Source organism: Streptopelia decaocto (assembly GCF_964273445.1).
Source record: "Streptopelia decaocto genome assembly, chromosome: 3".
In the NCBI taxonomy this organism is placed as follows: domain Eukaryota; kingdom Metazoa; phylum Chordata; class Aves; order Columbiformes; family Columbidae; genus Streptopelia; species Streptopelia decaocto.
Window position 1 is genome coordinate 52,972,043 of NC_138656.1, and position 17,282 is coordinate 52,989,324.

At 43.1% G+C, this 17,282-nt stretch overlaps 1 protein-coding gene across 7 annotated transcripts in view; it reads left to right on the top strand.

The window, feature by feature from the left end:
* SASH1 (SAM and SH3 domain containing 1) overlaps positions 1-17,282 on the top strand; it is a 191,902-nt gene that overhangs the window by 149,889 nt on the left and 24,731 nt on the right. For 5 of the 7 annotated variants that reach the window (XM_082049784.1, XM_082049785.1, XM_082049782.1 and 2 more), the window contains exons 9-10: positions 10,910-11,042; positions 13,842-14,188. In XM_082049784.1, the coding sequence (XP_081905910.1) occupies positions 10,910-11,042; positions 13,842-14,188 (480 nt within the window). Of the gene's footprint in view, positions 1-5,505; positions 5,533-10,247; positions 10,718-10,909; positions 11,043-13,841; positions 14,189-17,282 lie in introns of those variants that run through there. The other 2 variants (XM_082049788.1, XM_082049787.1) reach the window with 2 other exon arrangements.

The following is a 17,282-nucleotide window of genomic DNA, read 5'->3' on the forward strand; positions in this document are numbered from 1 at the left end:
CTGGGATGTAAAGCAGGTGCAGATTACAAATGGATCCTTTTCTGGATTTTAGATAAGGGCCTATTTGTCCTCAGAAGTCAGAAAGTCCAGGGAAAGAGAGGACTTCAAAATTCTATCACATTCTTTCTTTACACTGAGGTGCCTGTTGTGCTTTTTAAAGATAGATAGAAGCTTGTTTGATAACTTTTGGGTGCTGGAATTCTCAGTTCATCTACACCAGGGCTGCTTTGTCCCCAGAGCCCTGGTGGTACGGCTCCAGCTCAGCTTAGGAGAAACCAGTATAAATCTTTCCCTGTGTCCTCTGCTGAAAGACGGCTAATTGGTACCAGTGGACGTGTTTGGTGCAGCAGTGGGGGAAAGGAGAGAATCAGCAGAGAGGTAGTGACAGAAGTGTGTATCATACCTGTGCTGCCACTGAAACAAACCACTAATTAACTTTGCTGGCAGTTTCTGCAGATGCAAGTTAAATGAAGTTGCAATTATGCCTAGACTGAGTTGTTTTGTTGGTCTCATCAGGCTTCTGTGTTTCAGTTTTGATCAGCGGATAATGGTCAGCCATCCAGAGCTCATTAATGCGAGTTTCGAGGCCAGCTTTTGTTTGAAGGGAGTCGCAGTGGCCTCTGCCACACTCCCTCGAGACCTCCCAACCTGCCACAAGGTGCTGAGCAGCCTCAGGAGAGAGGCCATAAAATTTATGAGCAGGGAGAACAGAAACAGCATCTGCCTCCCATAGTCTGGCCTGCGGGTGCGTGGTGAGAAGCCCACAGTGCTGTTTTACCTCCCTGCCCTCCCAATACCTCTTTATCCAAGGCTCGCAGCACAGCAGTGTTACCAGTAAGAAAATGGCACCCTCTTTGTTTTCGCTGGGGAGAGTGGCAGCAGTTGTGCAGACCTGGAGTTGTGCCATGAACGTCTGCATGTGCCAAGAGGCTGATGCTGGGGGAAACCCCCCCTTATTTTGCCACCCTTTGTTGTCTTATACTAGTCCACTTCATAAAAGGCAGCAGCAAATCAGGTCCACACAGTGACAGCTCTAGCTGGTGTGTAGTAATCTTTACTTGCTTCTGTCCTTCATATTGTTTCCTGAGGACATTTTCATTTACCAAATCATTAAATGGGGCTAAAAGTTGAAAGGGTGTGCAGTATTGGATTTGTGTCTGCTACCATTGTCAAAGGCAGAATAACAGACAAGAATGGACTTGGGGTCCTATTCATTTCAATCTGAGAGATGCTGAAGCTGTTGGATCAGGATTGTATTAGCTATGGTACAAAGCTGATTCTGACAAAAGGTGAAATCTGATAGAATTATCTCTGACTCAGAACAGTCATTACTGCATTGTTTGGTAAGTGTGAAGAGTAGGTAGAAAAGAAATAATTACAGTATAACTTCTGTAGCACCAATTACGTCGAGAGTAAATCTAAGTTTAACTACAGCCAATCCACATTATTCAGCGTTATAGCATATTTCAGTGATTCAGATTGTGAATACTTTCTAAATGCACCAATTTTTGAATTTATTTTTATTCATGTTACTGATAGCTTCTTAAAAACTTTAACCATTTGTTAACATTATCATTGCTTATACTACAGGACTGTTACAGTCATTACTGCATTGTTTGTTAAGCCCTTCTTTTGGTATAATCAGTTTAACTTGGTAGAACTTGGTAGAAGTAAGCTCAATATCAATGAAGACCAGGGTATGATGAGGTTTGGTTTTTTTTTTTATTTCAGTCGTAGTGTTTAAACTGAAGCAACATGGATACTTTGAGCATTTTGAAAGCCATGCACTATGTTAGCCTTGGTTTTCTGTTGTCACAGGACTTACCAGTTTTTTTCAGTTATTTTTTTCCCACTGATCTCAGGGATGGTGTCCAGCACCTCTCAGTCAAAAGCTAGTAGCGAAAGAATACAGCTTATTTTGTTACAATCTTTCCCCCTTTTCTATGCATGTATAAGAGCAGGGTTTCCCATGGGTATAGTAATACAAAAAACTTCATGAGAGAAACATACAGTTCCCAGGACACAACACAAAGTTTTTAAGGTCAGTGCTGTGGAATGACGATAGCAAAGTAAGAGACCATCAATGTGTTTATATTTAGTTTTGTAGAATGCTCTAAGGAGTCTTTTACCTATTTGGTTTGAAAATTTCCAGAACGCTTTAGAATTTGCAGGAGATATGCATTTATTTAGGAATAAAACTATATCACTTCTTTAAGCATTACTTAACATGCAAAACTTGCCCATGTTGTCATCAGATACCACTTGGCTAGGCATGTGTCCCTGGTGGAACTAAACTTTGTCACCACAGGATTGTACTGAGCAGTTGACAGTAACGTAGCCCAAGTAAACCTCCCACTCTCTGCCAGTTGCTCCTGTGGATGTGAAGGCTGGATATAATTAGTCTGTCGTAAGGTCTTCGAGAAAAATCGTCCTGCTCTCATGACTCAGAGAGCCTACAGTGACACGCAGGCAGTGACTGTAATTAGGCATGTTCATAACCACTTCTGTTTTGACTGCTTTCAGACAAGCCCTGTTGACTGACTTTACCACAAAACGTTTGGCCACGTAATTGGGAAGGGTGAGAGGTGGGAAGGCAAATTAATTTAATATTCATTCTAACACATTATTTGGCTTTTTTATACCTTTTTGCCTTTGGGCAGCCGCTTAATTTCTCTGCTAGAGGGTGGGGGATGGTTGTAACAGCTTTTTCCAATGACTTCCCCCGGCATGCATCAGCCAGCAGGAGATGCTGTAGTCCATAATGTGGTTTCACTAGCCCCGTCTTTTCTAAGACCAAGCCTATTAAGTTGGAACAAAGCCTTGCTCAGTTCGAGAATTAGGAATCTCAAAAGCCATGTGTTTCACTGCCCTATTTGGCAGACCCAGGCTGAATAATCTTTACTTGTGGTACAATAGAAAATTTTAATTGTGCTCCTGTTAGTTACCACTTGTCCCTGCTCCCTGCCACTGGTGTTTCCTTCCTTGCACTTAAGACCATAACATTAATAGTTTGATTGTTTGAAAATACTATCAGAATGTGATTTAAATTACTATACCCTTCACTAAAGGGCTATCCTCTTCTATTGTTTTTTTCTTTTTTTTTTTCCTCTGACACGAATTTCACTGTATTTCATGTTGGTTTCCAGCACCAGTGCTGTACTCCATACATTAATAGTGCAGCCTGCACCAAAGAATAGGGATTCTCCCCAGACCCTGTTAGACTTGCCAAAACACAAGATGTGTTTGAGAGTGCCTTGTTAGAGAATTGGAAAGGAATGCTGTATTGTAACAGATACAGGATAATGTAATGCAGAGCTTCATTCTGCCACATATACCTATGACAAGTGGTACATGAATACAGTTGTAATGTCATTAAAATTAATTATGCTAATCAGTGAGAGAAACACTTTGCTATGAGGAAATGGGTCTGGCAAACATCGGCAATGTGCTTCTCTAAATTATTTAACAAAAACCTGGAAACAGTTAACATCTAGGAATTTGCCTAAGCAGCTATTCTAGTATCAAGACAGACCTCCTGGGAGAATTAAATTTTTGTTCTCTTGTTACTTATGACAAATATTTCCCACTAATTTCAGCAAGCAGTGTCGTCACCAGCTAATGTGTAATACATCTTTCACCAAAGTAGCCATTGGATGCTCCTTTGATTTCCTTCTAAGTAATCACAGACCAAACCCAGACTTGGGATTTTTATTTCCTTCAGCTTACCTGGGGAGGCTGATACTGCAACTGCTCATTTTAAACTCACACAGCCTTTATAATTCATCCACTTGCAGTTACTTAAGTCAAGGGGCAAAAACATTTATGACCTCTGTTAATTGTCTTGAAAATTTTGGAGGCCTTTATTCGTAACCTCAGGATACGATGTGCATTATCACATATAAGCTTCACACAGTTTTTTATAAACAGCCTGTGCAAGGATTAGAGGTTTGTGAAACTTCCTTAATGATACCCAAAATCTTCAGAACTCAAGTTGCAAGCCCCAAATTTAGATCAATTTCACTCATGGCCATGAACTTTTAAGGGAATCTGGGATACATTTCAAGGAAGTCCCTGTCATGTTTCGCTTCGTGTGGGCTGGTATGTTATTGAAATTGGAGAACACTAGCTGGTTTTATCTGAGCCTTAGAATTTTCCTTAGGGTTTTACATTGGAGTTTTGGGGCTGAAGTAATTCAGGGGTAAGAACTGCACCAATAAATCAAGTTTACATGACCACTAGGGAGTAGAGAAGCTGTGTACGGTCAGTAGTACAAATGTGGAGAAATTTAAAAAGGATATTTGGCTAGGTAGCTTATTGAAATCAGCTAGTTGTCAAAATAAGTAGATGTTTAGTCCTGCTGTGATTTCTCAGTGTGACTGATCTGTGGAGAACCCAGATTAACTGGTCATTGGTTATATGGTCCTGATTAAGGGCAATCTTTTCTTGTCTTAAGTGGGTGCTGTCATGGTATGCCTTTGCTACTGCTTTCCACCATTGGATAGCAGTGCTCCTAATTCATAGAGGTTTTGATCTGTGTTTTCTTGTGCTCCAAGAAGAATTGTCCAAATTCTGGATTTGTACCAAGGTTTGGGATTAGGTATGGCTGACTGTAAGAGGAGTGCCAGTTTAATTGAGCATATCAGCGTCTGTTTCTTAGGAGGGGAAGTCTTAGCCCAGCCTAGAAAGAAGTTCGAAGTCATGCAACAATGCTTCATATAGCCACAACGTGTCTAGTTCTAGACCAGTCTGAGATTTCCGAATTAAACGTAATTTGCCTTTCCAGTTCTTTGTGATGTTCTTTTTCATAGCACTGAAACCAAGGGAGGGTTGAGTATCTAAGTTCACTAATTTAAAAAACATCTAAGCAAGGTTTATTTTTCTGTCAAATTAGCCCTTTATAAAGGGAAATTCTCAGGAGGGCTTTTTGTCAAAAGAATTAAAAAGTAAAAAATTTTAAAAGCATGGTAAAGGGCTTAAGTGATATTTCCTATAGACATAGCCTCCACTCTAGCAGTCGTGTTTGAGGGTCAGTCTTCATCCTGGCTTTGCAGAGATTCTCTGTATTTTTTTTCTTTCACTGAAATTCCATAGACAGTAATTAAGGAACTGGAGGCCAGCAAGAGGTCAGCAAGCCTTCGTCAGTGAAAACAGGGATTGTTTGCCATGTACAACACTCCCTTTTTTCCTTGTGGTGAATAGAAGATTTGCTTAGAGCCGATGACTTATGCCTTTCTTGCAAGTTATGCAGCTAGCGAGTAACTGGGGGAATCAATCAGTGAGCAGAAAACAGCTAATTGAGTCCAGCATCACGCTTTTTTCTTCTTTACATATCCAGCGCTGGAATCGGAGCCAGTTTGGTGTCTGATAATGTAACTCCAGAGAAGAGGCATTTTGTGCGCAGGATTCGGAGTGAATACAGTACTTAAGAAGAAGGGTCCAATCCTAAATTTTAGGGTTACGAAGCTGACAGCAGTTGAGGACTCAGGGGGAATTACTCGAAACTGAGCTTTAGGCCTATAAATGCCGAAGCTGGTAAGTCACTGAGCATGTAGCGTGATGTGGAGAGGATGCACCTCCTGTTTCAGAGAGGGGGAAAGAGAAGAGGCTTTTGTGGTTATTCTTAGGCACAGCACAGCATGCATAGCTTTTCTCAGTTCTCCTCTTCCTTTCCTTGGGCTTTTAAGTTCTTTTCTGTTTTGTTTTCCTGTCTCTGACTTTATCCAGGCATGTTTAATAAAACTTTAAAAAAAAGTTAGAATGGTTGGAGTTTTTTGGCAGATGTAAAGTCTGTTAGAGAAGAAAGGACACGTGTAGCCACATCTCCTAAAGGGAACAGCAAAATCTCTTTGCATTTATTATAGAGCTTGTAGTTCTGAAGTGAGCTAGCCAGGACTGGGGGATGTGATATGATATGCCCACGAGTCTGAATGTGTATTTTTGCCCCACTTTGCTGAACAAGAATTGTCTGATAGCCAAAAATAATTGCAGCTTAGACTTAATAAGATATTAAGAGATTTCCCAGTTTCTTAGATGGGAGGTTTACTAGAGATTTTAGTTTGAGGTTGAATTATTACTGGGCATAAAGCAAATTGTAAAGTTTTAATGTCTCTAAATGGCTTCACACAGCTCATGTAAAAGTCACGTATGTTTTTGTTTATGGAGCTGAAAAGGATTAAACAGTTAGGATGGCTATAACTGGATATTGTCCTAGTGTTTCTTAAACATTTTTATTAGGACCTGGCTAGCAGGCTTTGCCTATCTTGTGTTTTTAAGTGCTGCTGCTATAACCCTGAAGTGTTTCCAAACATAGCCCTGCCGAAAGTTAGCTATTTACTTCTGGTTTACATTTTGCCAATTAATTCCAAGTACTCTAATAAATGTTAGTTTTCTCTGTGTGTGTGTGTGTGTGTGGATGTGTGAAGCACTAATTCAAAGGGGGATGTTAGGTTTGTTATTTCTATGGTGTGTGGAATGGGCTGGATGTTAGAGAGCGGCAGAGCACTGTGTGTGCCTTGCCTGCAGAGCAGCCGGCAGCCTGCATGAGGAAAGTGAGAGAGAAAGCAAAGAGGACAGAACTACAGAGAGCTCCTTGAATATCAAAGTGCATGTGCTAATTTCCTATTTGTTCTTGAACGTGAGGCTTTTTGCTTTGATCTTACATATGAGATGATGCAAAGCATGGCCTTTAGACGTGCACAATTAGGAGAAGTATTCCAAGCAGAAGAGACACTAGAGGTGGGAGAGGAAATTGATCTCTCCTGGACTTGATAGCACCTTCATAGGTTTGTGTCCTCATTTGTTAGCGACGAAGAGCTGGGTGGTGGGGATGGGCCTTGGCCTCTCCACAGTTTTCCAGCCGTGTGGTACGTGGTGGCTGCAGTCCTCTGCATGCAGTCCTGGGTCTTTCCAGATGCTCTTAATTTAGTCCCTGTTTCCCTGTAGTCCTTCACGCGTTTGTGTAGCCGAGCTCTCCAAACTGGCGGGGTTCCGCACCATGAGAGCATTGCAGATGTGTCGGGGATGCACTTGCTCCAAGCGGTGCGGGGGAAGGCAGCTCCACCCGGCCCAGCCCCACCGAGGGCCCCGCAGGCTTTGCCGGCTCCCGTGCAGCCCCCTCAGCCCCCCAGGCTTCGCCAGTTCCCCGGCAGCCCCCCTAGCCTCACAGGCTTGCCCAGCCCAGCCCTGTGCTCTCTCTTGAAAGCAAGCTCAATTTTTGTGCATCGACTTGGCCAGTTGGTTATAGTTTAAGGCTGCGGAGCCAGCTGTCTGCAATCTGATGTAATGTTGCCCTGGAAACTAGAAATGAAACACTTAAGCATTCACCACAGAATTACTACATACAGCATTAGCCAAAATAATTAAAAAGTTGAGCCATATGGGGGCTTTCACATGATGGAAAAATTTGAAGCGGAGGGGATGGAAGTTAAGTTGTTCCTATTTACAATACTGCAAATCCATTTGTTTTCCCCTTGGAGTGCAGGGAGAGGCCTGCTCCAGTGGCACCCTGGGGGGACAGGGAGATGGAGGGGCCTCGACTGTTTTACCAGGACATTAAGGATGCCAAGACTTGGCCTAACGGGACAGCCAGGGGCCAGGAGGGAGACATTAGTGGAGGCGGTGCAGCATGGCCTCCTCCCATGCTGGGAAGCCTCCAGTGTAGCCTCTTGCAGACACATCATTCTGTCTTTAAGATACCATGACTACCCCTTTGCAGTGCTGTCGCACACCAAAACGCATGTGAAGTGGGGAGAGGGTGCAAGGGGGGCTGACAGCAGCTGGCAGCATCAAAGCCTCGTGCCAAAGCCTGGATGCTAGAGCTGTCCAAGAAGCCATTTTCCCAGCCCACCATGCATTGGGGAGATTGGGGTGATTTTCCCATCTGAAGTCAGGGACAGCCACCAAAGAAAACAATTCAGTCACGGTGGAAGAGGGGGAGGGTAGAGGGGGTCGGGGAAGTCAAAGCGTCGAAGTTCAATGATTTCCAAATATGTCGCTTACAGCCTGAATGCTTTACATTTCTGATTTCTGTTTAAAATTGGCTGTAAAAGAAAGCATTACTTGAGCTGGAAAATTAAGCTCTGTTTCCCATGTGCCAAAATGGAAAGTTTTGATAATTTCAAGGCCTTTTAAAAAAAAAAATGTTTCAAAAACAGGAAGTGAATTGAAAGTAACCCTTTTTCAAAAAGGTTTTGTTTTCAGGGAATCAGCATTATTTGACAAAGTTTCCTGAGCAACACCACTGGCATAGTCACCGACATTTTCAGGCCTTTTTGCATAAACTTATTAGCCATCATTTTCCTTTACAGAAGACTTTCCATGCCATATGCTGCCCAATATGATAGGAAATAGGCTGCGGGAGCGGGGCTGACTCTGTTTTCAGTCAACCCATTATCTGACAACTCCTGTTGTTAGGCACGAGCTGTTCTCACCTCTCTCAGCTGAGCACCAGTGCTAGGAGGGATCTGTCACTGACTGCAGAGGACCCTTGTTCAAAGGGTGCCAGGACTTATGAAGCAGTGGGCAAAAACAGCTAGTGCTTGATCATGATCGGACTTTATTTGTTCTGGAGTGTGGTGGGGAACCCATGTACTATCCACTGGAGTTTGATGACAGTACGTTGCGCTGAAGCTATTTTGGTGTTCACTTTCATGGTGATAGTAGTGAATGCAAATGTCAGACATTGTAAAAGCTTTTGTTGTCACTGTTGACTCTTCATAACCCTGAGGGGGGACAGTTCTTTATCAGATGTCAGTAAGACTGGTTGTCTGTTCTTTGATGAAACCCTGTGTGGGAGGACCAGGCATGAGCTGTTCTCTAAATTGTACAGAGCTCACAGTTTTACAGATGGTCTTGCAAACCAAGGGTGTTATCAAAAGCTATGAAGGCAAGCAATGACTTAGAGCAATTGCATTTAATATAAAAATATTTTGAGTGCAGAGTATGCATGATGGTTGCTTGCCAGGATGCGCTTAATGGCCTAAGAAATCTTGACTGAACTTCTTGGTTATGGTCAATAATCTATTCATCATCTTATCTAAATATGTCTGTCTTGTTGTTTGACATGTTGCTAAGCTGTCCCAACCATAATCTCTGAACTAATGCTCATCTTGCAGCTTAATTTATCTTGATATAAACAAGTATGGTACTCCTCTTTACAGCCCTGTTTTTCCGAAAGGAAGATTATTAATTACCTAGCCAGCCTGTACCCATAATAAATACATTCCTGTGGCTCTCGGATGGCAGAATGGCAATTCCTTCTTGTTTTGGAGTAACATGAAGTTTATGGCAAATAGGTAATTGGCAGTGTCCTTGCAGAAAGTGGCTAAAGTTTGCTCTGGTGTGGTTCTGCTGGCCTTGTGAGGTGCGTGCCAGTGAGGTCAGCTTTCCAAGCTGCCCCAGCTCCTTTAGGCACTGTTCGCGCCTTTGAAATTGTACATGTGCATCTGCAGCTGCTAATTGGTGTCCTGCCCCATGGTATCTACTGATATTACCACATCCTTATATTTAAGTGTATTAGAAAAGCAGAAAGTGTTTTTTATATTTGGGCTGTCTTTTATTCAGCCTCCAGGTAAGAAAAGACAGCATTTTTGTGGAGGAAGAGGAGAGGGTGGTGCTTTTTTCTTTCTTTCTTTTTTTTGGCTTGTACTTGTTGAGGGTTTTTCTTTTTAAAAAGTTTAATTAGGGAGAAGGAGAAAAAAAAGGATGAGCGTGCTGTGGAAACCCAGATAGCTGTGCCGACAGGAAGTTGCACGCGGGTTTTAGAGCCGACCATTAGGAATGTGGTGAATTGGCTGGGACCATGGGTGGAAACAAAGTAAGGTATACGATCCATACCACGCTCCAGCTGCAGCCCGCACCACGCACAGGAATGTGCAGCAGCACGCAGTGCCAGGGCTGTCCTGGCTGAGCCATAGAGCCCTGCTGGCCTCCTCTCCCCTTCTCATCCCTTCCCCCCACCGCTTTCCACATTCTGAACTGATTAAAACAGAGGAAGTAGCACACTGAACATTGAATCTGGCTCGAAAATCGAAGTCGTCTTCTCGTTCACAAGGCACGGATTGTTTCAGCTTGTTGTGTCACTGCTGCTGGAGAGAGGGGAATTTTTTTTTGTCTCTGTAATGTTTGATACTTGAGGGAAAACAGCTGGAACTGAGCATACTGGATCAGATGCAAAACGAGACGGGATGCTGGGGAATATGGACTGCACTGTATATCTGAAAAGGTCAGAGTTTTCCCTTGGTCAGTGCTGGAGAAATGCTGTGTCCATCTTAATTCCAGCCCCGAGAGCCTTCAGGAGGAGTGCAGGGAGGAAGAAAGGAAGATTTTGTAGCTGTGGCAGTTTGTGAGCGAGGCAGATGAGGTCTCCTCCTTCCTTTTCCTTCCCATTTCTTTCTTGTGCTTCTGGTTTTGATTTTCTGGGAAGACTGGGGGGAAAAAAAACCAGAGAAGTCGTCAATGACAGAAATTCAGTTTGGAGAAGCTGTTTATAACCAGGTTTAAACAGCAAGTCCTGAGATGCCAGACAGACCAGTGACTGACCCAAACCGCAGGAGCATAACTGGTATGGTAAGAAGAGCCCTGGGAAAGAACCCTGCCTGAAACTTACTGAGAGAGGACGTGGAAGTAGTTATTACACAATGCATGGGAAGAAAGACAAGGGCAGGAATGAATTTCAATGCCTAGGATCTTACGTTGCACAGATTTAGAAATCAAAATGGTATGTCATGCTTTCAGAAAAAGAAAAAGAAAAAAGAAAACCGTCAGTAATTTAATGTTTCTGTCTGACCTGGGCTGAAAATGTTACAGAGCTGCATTGACACAACGCAGCAGATGAGCTGGGTTAACATGACTTGAAGGAGCGAGCCATGGAACTGCTACTTTATTAATATTCCCTTTGTTTCTTTGCCAGTCAAGAGAACAATCCGATGATGAAACAGAGGAGTCGGTGAAGTTTAAGAGGTTGCACAAGCTGGTGAATTCTACTCGCAGAGTCAGGAAGAAACTTATAAGAGTGGAAGAAATGAAAAAACCCAGTACAGAAGGTAAGAAGCAATGTGCATATAGTTAAAACTGCATGTGTGAATACATGTTTGTGTTGAGAGGGGACAGAGAGTGGAGGGCTGGAGGAGAGAGGAGGGGTGGAGTGTTCTTAAGGGATGGTGGGAAAGACTGCCTTGTCTGTGGAGCGTGCTTTACCCAAGTAATTGCATTTTGAGATGGTGGAAGGAGGAAAGTGACAGCCTGGGATGTGGTTACTGCTGATCTCCTGGTATTCCCAGAGCAGCACTGGAGAGCCCCTTATTAAGAGATTAGAACTTGGTTTATGTTTTATGCCTCATGCTGGGGAGGGAATGAGACTAAGAGCAATCCCCGCTGGCTGTCCCACAGGCTCAGTGAGGAGGTAAGCGGAGCCACCAACACGTTGCTCCCTCCTGTGAGGCCTGGGACAGCACACAGGTGAAGCTCTTGCTAGTTTTGGGAGAGTGGTGGCTGATTGGTGGTGCAGTTGCGCCACATGGCATTGTCCCGTGGCAAAAAATACAGAAACTCTATCAGACATTCTTGTGGGATAGCAACTGCCTCGTGTAATACAATATTAACTCCTACTTTGGGGGAGCCTGCTTGCGCTTTGGCTCCTCAGTGAGCCCTGCTGCCAAGAGAGAGGGGGAGAGAAGGGAGGAGAAGGAGGGTGGGGAAACCGAGAAGCAGAGTTCAGCCCCTGGGAATGCTGTGCTGCAGAATTAACTCTGGATGACTTGTATCCATGTGTGAGCACTCAGATTAACAGAGCTTGAGCCTTAGGAGCCTCATTGCACAGACTGGCTTAAGTACTCACTAAAATTGTGAGGACCCCTCAATGTTAGTGGATCCCCATCAGCTTTGCAGTGAGCTGTGTTGTGATTCCTTCCTAGTGCATTTAAGGAGAACGTGTGCATCTTCTTGGGTATGTGGCAGGAAGCTGTTGGCAGATTTGTGGTCTAGCCAGCCTCTCTCCTGCGTGATGATGGTGTTACTGGCTGGTGTGAAAGGGACAGCCAGTCTAGAGCTCTGGACCGGGCAGCTGTCTTGGTCTGAAAAGGCTTTGTCATCTCATAGGATGTGCATAAAGCTGGGTTCACTTGGAAGTAAAAACATGGTTTATGAGACAAGGCAAACAAAACGAGGCTAGAATGTGCCAATATCTGAACCCATATGTATTTTGTGTTTGCCTGCTCCTAGTGAGCTAAGTAACTGAAGCTTCCTAATTCCTGGGCACCATTCTTATATAGCATTTAAAAACAAATCACATCGACATCTGTGTCATTATGGCTTTGTGTCGTGGACTCACTCCAAATAACATCTGTTACAGTGTTGACACACAATGCATATTTTACAAGCTGTTTAAAAACATATTTACTCAGTGGACTTAAATTGTTTATCAGCACATATACAGTCCCAGGAGAATGTCTATTTTCTGTTCAAATTGGGAAACAGAGGGGGAAGAAGAGCAAGCTGGACAGTCCAGTGAAAGTGGTGTCAAAATCAGACTCCAGTCTACAGACCTACCCCAGAAAAGTTCTCCAGAATGAAAGCTGTGTGTCAGATGTGCTCCACAATCCCTTCACTGTCATAACAAGTTTTATATTGATAAAATAGCATCTTAGGTTGCAGCAAATGTATGTTAAATCTGTTTTGCCAACAGTGAATTGAAGATGGACAGGAAGCTTGTATATGGCAACTAATCTTTCATCTTGGAATGTGTCTCATTATTGAGTTTAGTAAATCATAGATGTTTTGGTATTGCTTCAAATTTAGCTCTACCATAAGACTGTAGAAGCAATCAAAGATGAAGACAAAGTTGGGTCAGGCAAAAAATTTATTTTGGCAAGAAATAAATACAATCACATTTCTCTGTGTGTTTCTGATGCATACCTGTGAATGCTGTGAAATTTGTCAGGCAGAACTGAGACAAATGTTTACTCTCTACTTGTTGTTACATCTAATACATGAGCCTATACTTTGTTCAGAAGAACACACCAGAGAAGAGTTGTTTAGATGATAAATGTGAAAAGGAATTGCCATTTCAGGTCCCTTATTCCCTTCTTTCCACTCCAAAAAGGAGACCTGGCTGTTTTCCCACCTCCAGTACTTGCACTGTAGAAAGCCTTCTTCCCTTTCTGTGAAATACGTATTTGGTGAAAACTAAGTGTTTCTGTCATTACCAAGACACTGTTGCAGGCACACCCGCAATTTGGCCTACTTTTGTATCTTTGCTTCTGTTTAAGCAAATTGTGTGTAATTAAAATTGATGTCTCTTGTCCCAGCAAAAACCCCAAACTTTTAATTTCATCTTGGAGTTCAACTCCATAACTTTCTGGGGAAAATACTGCTTTCTGCAGCAGCACTGGATATTGAAAAACTGGACCTGAGAGATACTAGGCGCTTTTTTAATACCTGGGTATATTTCTGACCTCATGTAATCTCACTAGAGCTGAGCATTATATGCAAGTATTGGAGAAAAAACATGAGAAGTAGATCCTGGTTCAGCTTCTAAGAGGTTGTTAGAGCATCTCTGGTCTTACTTAGCTGCAGATGAAAGAGGGGAGCTTAAAATAATGATGAGTTTACTTATGGGATGCTGTCGCCTGTCTGCTGTTAACTCATTGCAGAACTCTCGCTTGAGAAATTGAAGGAACTGCTTTAGATTTATCCACTCACAAATACCTTCTGGGCTGCTTATATCAGGAAGAGGTTTCTTCCATTTTAAGTAGGCGGTATCTTAAATAAATACAATAATTCTCTACAGGGAAACAGGGAATTATGAACGATGACATGCGCTATGCTACTTTTGTCCCCTGTAGGTGTGGAAGAGCACTCACTTGACAACTCTCCTATACTGGATGACAGATCAGCACTTTACTCTGGAGTTCACAAGAAACAATTCTACTTTGATGGCTCATGTGAAAAGCAGCCAGAGGACGACTCGGACTCACTCACTACTTCTCCCTCATCCAGCAGTCTTGACACATGGGGAGCTAACCGGAAGCTGGTGAAGACCCTCAGCAAAACTGATAGCCGTGGCCTTATCAAGCCTCCCAAGAAACTCGGGACATTTTTCTCTTACCCAGAAGAGGAGAAGACCCAGAAAGTTTGCCGCTCCTTGACAGATGGGGAAATGAAGAAGAGCCTCGGCTCACTGAGCCATGGGGTAAGTACAGAAAGCATTTGCTTTTATGACAGCAACAGGCACAAGCACCATCTTCTGGTGTCCCTGGAGGAGATTCAGAGTGTAAGGAAGCAGATCCGATTGAAGAAAATGGATACTAACTATTCCTGTTCCAGAGCTTTTCTTTGCCAGCGCCCTGCTAGGAAAGGAGCATCCCCTGCAACTTGCGACCTACAGTTACTGCGGCACAAAACGAAAGGGGGTGGAGGTTGTGGCTTCCCAAACAGAAGGCTACGAGGGCGCACTTCTGTCAGCGAGTTCAATATTACCTATGTGGTGGAGAGAAGCCTGTACAGTCACCTCAACCTCTCACAGCTGGTGCGTCCCGTTACTGACAGGACCCTGAGCAAGGCCGACAAGCAGGACCTGAGGAGATGCCTGCTGGAGGAGGATGAGGAGGCCAAGAGGAAGTGGGCTGCCACAGTGGATCGCTGTACTAAAAGGGTTCTCTTGAGAATCCACCAAAAGTCTGTGAGTCAAAGAGTTGCCATGAAGGTGGTCTTCCAGTTTCTGTGGGGTTGCAGTCAACACTTTCTGCTTTATACTTGCAACTAAAATTCAGTGCTTCTGCTTTCCTTGCCGTTAGAAACTCTTAAGCACTGTAGTTCAGCTGTAGGGGAAGACTTTGATACAGTCCCATCAGAGAAGAGTTTTGTTGAGTCTGCAGTTTCTGTGTGTACAGAATAACTCAATGAGAGAGCAAATATGACAAAACGCTGCTTTTAAAATTCACCTAGTGCAGAAACTGAGATCACTGGTGAACAGAGGAGCCTTGAGATGATGTAAACGTATTCTATGTGATGCTTTCAGAGTCGGTGTTCTCTTAAACGGATACTGAGAGATGAACACCATTTTTGGAGGATTAGAGTATCTCTAGGCAACTGTGCTGTTTCTCTCCTGCTGCCGTTGCCTCATATTGGCCCTCCCCTGCTTGATTTGCATCTCACCAGTTCACCCACCCAGCTCTGTATTCTCTGTTACACACACAGCTGCAGAAAGACAGGGAGTTTTATGTTATGTAGACACTGCCCTCCTGCTTGCTGCTTACCACCACCAAGAAATGGCCCTTCTGCTCTGTCCCTGCCCACTGCTCCTTCTTTCTAGTGTGAGTTGAAGGTGGTACCTTCCTTCAGAATCTTGTGGAAAGAGAACAAAGGGTGACCAAAAGGGATCTTGTGCTGTGCAGTGGGAAATTAAGTGATTTGAGCACTGCAGAGAGATCCAAAGCTGTTTTCCTGATTGTATGACCCAGTTGTGATAGTTCCCTTAACCATGATGCTGAGTTTCCTAGGAATTTCCCACTGGGGCCAGCCAGATCACCAGAGCTGAGCCAGCTACTCTGTTGTCTAGTTGACAACGTAGATATGTTCCCTACTTCAGTGGGTGGAAACAGCAGTGCACCCATAACGTCAAGCAAGATATTCCAGTGAACGATACTAACTACAGGTTAGCTGTGGGAGGTGACCAAACCTTCATGATTCCCTTTTTGCTCTTTGGCCACAAAATAGGTAGATTTTTTTCTAATTGGTACTATGAACGTTCTCTCTTCACAGCTTCACTATTTCTTCTGCTTTGCCTGCTTGCCCTGCCATTCACATGATCCTGTTAATCTTCACAGACACTGTACTCAAAAGACATTGTTTTCCCATAAGGACGTTACAATGATAAGAGAAACCTTACTCCTCCTTTTGCGAGTTGAACAATAGGGGTATCTCAGGCAAAAGAGCATACTCTTGTGTGCTAGAGATGCCCCATAATTAAAATACTCCATAAAACTGCCGTTGTAAATACAGATGACAGAAACAAGCTTTTCAGTTCTTCTAATAAGTAGTCTCGCTACAGTAATTTCATTATTAAAACCATCTGGGTTGGCTTTTGCTTATTCACAGAGATACGAATGGAGAAGAAATGGATAGAGTTTTGTTGTTGTTGAGGAACTTGAACTCCTCAGTCAGCTGCTCCTCCAGCCTCATTTGAATGGGAGAAATGGTGGAGCCACACTGCTCTTAGTAGCTTTTTCAACACACTCCTTCCTGAAACCGCAAAAAAGCTGGAAAACTTTAATTAATGCCCCTCCTTCTTCCTCCTTAACGTTTGTTTGCTGCAACCTCAGGGAAATTGCAATGCCTATGTATTCAGTGGAACTGGTCACTCTGTCTTGCCTTGCTGTTCATTTTTGTCATTTATATTTGTTTCAGTGACCTGGACATGCATGAAATTTTCAAATCGCATCAGTTTTTCTTTTGTCCCAAAAGGATAATACTTTTGATTGCATGGCCATTCCATTGAATATCCCTCATCCACAGAGCTTTTGTTTGGGTACAGTATTGCCAGGGTCACTACTGGAATCTGAAGATGGAAGTCAAATGTATGAGGACATCCATAATGAAACAATAAGCATTGATATTATGATATATTTATTCAGAAGCTTTTAACCAACAGATACTTTGCTCTCTGAGAAGACTGATTTAGGAGGAGCTCTGGCTGGTTTGACAGACAGCTTTGCTCAGAGCAGTTCCAGATGTCCTCTCTTCGTTGCTGGGATTACCATACACTGTAGGATAAGATAGAATGGACTCTTCACAGAAGGATGACATTACTCATAGCTAAACGTGCTGTGTTGTAAAAGCTGATCTTATTACTTGTGGTTGGTCTCAAATGCTTTCCAAAAACAATTTTTGAAAAGCTATGCCACAGTCACATTGCCTTCTGGGGAAAAACAAAACAAAACAAAAAAAACAACAACAAAAAAACTTAGAAAAATTCTACATCACAGCACTCTTTTTAATGTGCGTGGGGCATAGGCAAAGCTGGCTTTGAGTGCTAGTAGAGTTGTTGTGGGTACAAAAGCTGTCTTCCAAGCAATGTATATACACAACACACAACTTACAAGCTGGAAAAGAAGACTTTTAAAAAGCTATTAATGTCTGTGCTGATTAACAGTGAACAGGTCAGGAAGAGTGCTTACTTTAATAGAATTAATTGGTGTAATTGTTTGTTAAGTGGCACAGTTTATAGAGTTTGCTTCTTCCTAATAGAGTGTCGAAGCAGACTGGTAGTTCTCATCACAATACTG